Source organism: Fulmarus glacialis, unplaced genomic scaffold (assembly GCF_000690835.1).
Source record: "Fulmarus glacialis isolate BGI_N327 unplaced genomic scaffold, ASM69083v1 scaffold9887, whole genome shotgun sequence".
NCBI lineage: Eukaryota > Metazoa > Chordata > Aves > Procellariiformes > Procellariidae > Fulmarus > Fulmarus glacialis.
Window position 1 is genome coordinate 9172 of NW_009221269.1, and position 5213 is coordinate 14384.

General features: G+C 36.9%; 1 protein-coding gene across 1 annotated transcript in view; it reads left to right on the forward strand.

Moving 5' to 3' along the window:
• LOC104079128 (catenin alpha-3-like) overlaps nt 1-4865 on the forward strand; it is a 9992-nt gene extending 5127 nt beyond the window's left edge. The window contains exon 3 of the mRNA XM_009581040.1: nt 4590-4865. Coding sequence (XP_009579335.1) covers nt 4590-4865 — 276 coding nt within the window. The remainder of the gene's footprint in view (nt 1-4589) is intronic.
• The last annotated feature ends 348 nt before the right edge of the window (nt 4866-5213 follow it).

Below are 5213 nucleotides of genomic sequence, written 5' to 3' on the forward strand. Positions count from 1 at the left end.
AAAAAAATTAATTAAATTTATTATTTTTTTAAAATACAAGAATTGTGATAATTACAAAATGGAAAAAATTCCCTTTTGGATTGAATTTGTTTTTATTTGGAAACATAAGAACATAGAAGTCTGACTTGTAAAAAGCCATTTGTTTATGGAGTTTTAAATATAGTTTTACCTAGGTAAATGGGTAATTGAAGCTGTGTGAGTTAGATAAAGCACAATTTATAGAGCATTTAACTTCTTAAAATGATTTTGTGAATTAGATGGTTGCACTTTTCTTTCTTTACAGAAAGTTCTATTGGCTAAGGACCTGAAATAACCTTTGCTCTATCTTCCTGTTGCAAATACAGTGCCATGAAATAGATTGATGTAGTAAATAGTCTGTTGGGAACAAATCTCATTATATGTTTATAGTGTGGAAATGTATCACAGAGCTTACCCAGCAATCTAGTATCTAGATGTTTTGCAATGTCATTCTTCCTTTGCCAGTGCTGGCAGTGTGAAAGTTACTACAGATTTATAGGTGAGGAAACCACCAGTAAAATTAGAGCAGCTAACTCTTAAATCAGTAGATTCTCAAGAATTCCTCTTAAAGGCTCCATATAACTACCATGTCATTCATAATTAAACACAAAATTGTAACGTTACAAATTTAATTGCATATTAAGATCAGCGTTAAAAGAGTGTGTAGGTGCAGGTTATCTAATGCCTTTGACTTGTCTTGCGTCTTCTGAATGTAAAGAGATTTCTCACAAGATGATACAGGTCTTGCATGCCTGGCTCTCTGTCAGCGTATTCATCTGATACGTGGTCCTTTAATGACCGTGGCTATCTAGCAGAGCAATTACATGAGGTGTCAAAATACTGTAAATCAATCCAAAATGTCAGGAAATATAACTAGATTTCCGGATGCCCATGATCCCTCTTTTTCACGGATCAGAAGACCAATGAGGGAGAAAGTAGTGATCTAATAATTCTGCTTTAAATGCTTGCTTATGTTTAAGAACTCAGGTAGCTAGCTGCTGTTTAGCCCTGTTAAAGCAAAACCGCACAACTGCTTGTTGCTTATCTGGTGTCTTCTGATCGGTTAGAAATTGGATCATCTTTTCTGTGTAGATGTACTGATAATAAATATTTGATGAAATTGCTCGAAGAGTTTAATCTGTGGGCAGAATCTGAAGTCATATTTTCCTGGCTATTATTGCCTAGATTTTTTTTTTTATTTAGAGCTGAACTGTAGTAGCTTTTTTGCCAGTGCTATTTGTCCATCTTTGGAGAACTTTCTACAAACTGTCTCCTAAAGGAAGACATTGCTACTCCTGTTTTGTCTGAGATTTAGAGGCAGTCATTTTGTTAGCTAAATGGCTAATTGGCTGTAGCCTTCAGGTGTGGGTATATGGAGATCAGGGTATATGGAGATATTTCAGAGTAGAAGAGCAAGCCATCTTCATTCTGCCCAAGCCCTCTTTTTTTCCTTTGGATTTTAGCCTTCGTTGGCAGGGTCTGCCAGGCTCTGGCAAAATTTCAGCTTTTCTCCTCTCTTTCTCAGAGAGGGCAAAGTCGGATTTTTTGTAGCTACCGAGTAGTTCTTAACTGGCTCCAACTTCTTTACTTCTGCAAAAGAGGATGAAAGCAGTGGACTGCCTGTTTCCTTCGCTCTACCTTTGCTAGTGGGCAAATTATGGTTCTATCCCAGTTCGGCTTTGGTTCCAAAGTTGCATGTGAGATTAATGTTTCCATGATCAGCATAGTTTTTACATCTTTCAATTAGGAAATAATTAAGACATACAAATAGGGTTAATATGTTGCTTTTATGGATATACAAATAGCTGTGGTTTTCATCTGCAGAATATTTAAGCTCTCTCCCTCCTGCTTGCACATAAACTCCTTTTCAATATATTATGTGTATCTGGATAGGTGAATGTTGGTTTGAGAAAATCCAGGAGCTTGGAAATACATAGTTAATACTTTAACTTAATCTAAGGTTGCATCTGCTGCATGCACATAAACACCTGACAGAGACCCATAAACCATTTTAATGGTCTATCCCGTCACTTGCTGAAACAAGTCCATAAACTTAGTTTTAGACTTTTTACAGTCTCTCAGAATAGACAACAGAAAATTGCACTAGCAATAGCACTGGCCTGATGTTTTGTGATACTCTGCAGTCGTATGAAAATCCCAAAGTTCAACACAGAAAATGTGGAGACTGAGAGAAATTCACTAGTACCTTTTCTTTCTAGTCATTGTCTATGGAAATTTGAGGACTAGCGTTCATGTAGTCCCAGTTTCTGGTAAAAAGCATAACATAATCCTGGAACTTTAGGCCCCAGAAGGCCTTGCAGAGGTTGTTTAAGAAGGTTCATTGTCTGCCGATATTATGTATGTTAATAGGCAGTAAGCATGGGGCTGAAGTGCTGAGTACTTAAATAATGAGAATGCTTTTAAATGAGATGGACGACTTCAGGGCAATGGAACAGTAGTAGAGGCGGAATGTTTAGAAACCTACGCTGATCCTGCCAGTTGGGAAATACAAGCTTCCATGTGAACCACACAGTAATGCAGAAAGAACCTGCACTGGTTTCCTTTGGAAATATTCAGATTATGAAGTCGGATTTTTTGCTAGTTTTGCTGGAGAATCTCCCAGCTGTCTCAAAACAATTCTTGTATATTTCAGAAATATATTTCAAAAATATATTTCAATATTTCATTGAACATGTAACAAAGTCTTCCTTTCCCTAAATCATACCTAACATTTAAGAGAATTTCAAGGTCCCCTTTTCTAGCTGTTTAAGCTTTTATCTTACGATGTTCTAATAGAACACACTTTTACTACTCTTAGAATTGCTTCAGGTAGACAGTACCTGAAATTGTGATGTAAAATCTAAACTGAAAAAATAATTAAAATTCTCCAGCTTGAAAGTAGTCCAGCACGTACCGGATAGGCACAGGTAAGTTCTGATTTCCCTGACCTAAGTTCCATTTAAGGGTATATGGCATAGTTTTCTTGTTTAATATTTCTTCTGAAAGCTTGGAACCACATATGGATGTTATAGGTGAATGGATTTATGTGGAATATAGGCTTGGTAATCTGGACCATAATGATATTGTTTCAGATGTTCAGTTAGGTTTACTAGTTTGAATTTCTTTAAATGGTGAAGCTTGAATATACTTATTTTCACATTTCATGAAAAAATCACCTCTCCTTTTCTTTCTCGTTAGAATATTTGCTTGATACACGAATGTAATTAATTTTATCATGCCAAAACAATTGTCTGCTTTTGTTTACCCTAGCTAGTGAAAAGCAAGGGGACACTTATATCTACGTCCTCTGAAAAAACAATTGTTGAACAAAAGCTACTATCTTTGCCTGTATTCAGCCTCTTAAAGGTAGCAGCAGTGACTTTCTGCTGTGTGAAATTGCATTAGACTAAAAATCAGCAGAACTAGACTGCTCATGTAATCTGATTTAACATTCCCAGCTGTGAGCTAGCACTGCTGTTTTTGTGTTAAATCCCGAGGTCCTCCTGATCTCTAAAAGTCTAAATTTTGGAGGTGTTGAACCCCTCTTTCAAACAAAGCTGAGACTCTGGTCTGAGATTCTTAGATAAAACACGGAATATTACTGTGTGGTAAACTCATACACAGTGTCATAATTGTACATAGACATTACAAGCTTAGTATAAGATACATATCTTCTTTTTAGGAATTTACAAGGTAAATATACAAGACAGGCCCACTGTATGGGAGGATAAGGAAGACAGATGACCCTCAAGAAATGTAGACAGAGACAGGAGAGGGTTTGAAAGAAGAAATACTTTTTTTACAACCACAGTGACAAAACTCGACGAGGAGAAATAATGCTGGCTGAGAACTAGGAAGATGGCATGCAGTTACCTGTTTTAAGACATACCTTATATATGGCTGTGAACCTGGCAGTCTGGGCTTCGGTTCTTTGCTTATAAAATGGGGTTGTAGAGTAGGATGTTGTGAAGATTGATAGACCAAATAGATACTGCAGTGATAAGAATGCATGCATATTTATAAAGGTAGACAAATAGCATTTCTGTTTCCAGGAGAAGTGAAACGCCTTGTAGAAGAAGAAATGCCAGATACAGGTGTGTGAGAGACTGAAGCCAAGGGTGAAAATCTTGAATCTCACGCAGCAAAAGTAGGAAACAGGAAGGACTCAGAGACAAGGCAGTTGTAGTCAGAGGATGTCAACATGGCCTGCAGGTAGATGTGACCTTGTTCCACTTGTTCTGTGAGCTGCTTAGGTGTGGACCAGCTCTGGCTGGAAAGCTCTGTTGCCATCTTAGCACTGGGTCCAGACCAGTAGGATTTGATAACATGGATATTGGCTTAGAACTAGTGAGATCTGAATGGCAGAGAGAAGTTGGCTTTGTTTGCAGATGACCTGTATGCATAGCCCCAGTAGGGAAAACAGAATCTGCCATGGTATTTTGCATACTTTAAGGGGAAAGGCCTATTGCAAGTCTAGGAAGCATAATGTCACTACAGTTCATGCAAGTAAAAAATAAAGCAGCAACTTAATTGGTCTGACTTTTCTTACCTGTACTCCTAATGTTTTCCAGAATTTAATTATCCTGGATCCTCTTGTAGTGAATGAAGAGAAAATAAGGCCATCACTAGAGAAACGTCTGGAAGCTATTATCAGTGGAGCGGCTTTGCTGGCTGATTCTTCCTGCACACGCGATTTTCATCGAGAGCGCATCATTGCTGAATGCAATGCTATCCGCCAAGCTCTCCAAGACCTGCTTTCCGAATACATAAACAATGTAGGTAACCAGACTTTTTTCCTTTTTTTAATATCTGTCTCAAAGCCTAATTTAGTGTATATTAGAATTTAACCTATAATTAGTGTAAATTAGTTTAATCTATATTTCTCAACATGCTCTTTAAAAGGTTGAAAGGAACATTTTTCTACATAAATCTAAGCAAAAGCTAAATAAGGATCTCCAGAAATAGTAAGAATCATATTATATTATACAGTCTGTGGCAAATGCTATATTAGAGATACAATGTACGCATGTTTAGGTTATTTTATGCTTATTGTGAACTGTCACTAGTACAGAACAGACATAATCCTTCGTAAGCTAGCAACAAGAGTTTCTTCGTAATTTCACTTCCTAGACCAGAGTTTTAAAATGTAATTTCTGTTCCTGTAGAATGCAACAATTTAAATAATAATTTGTTAA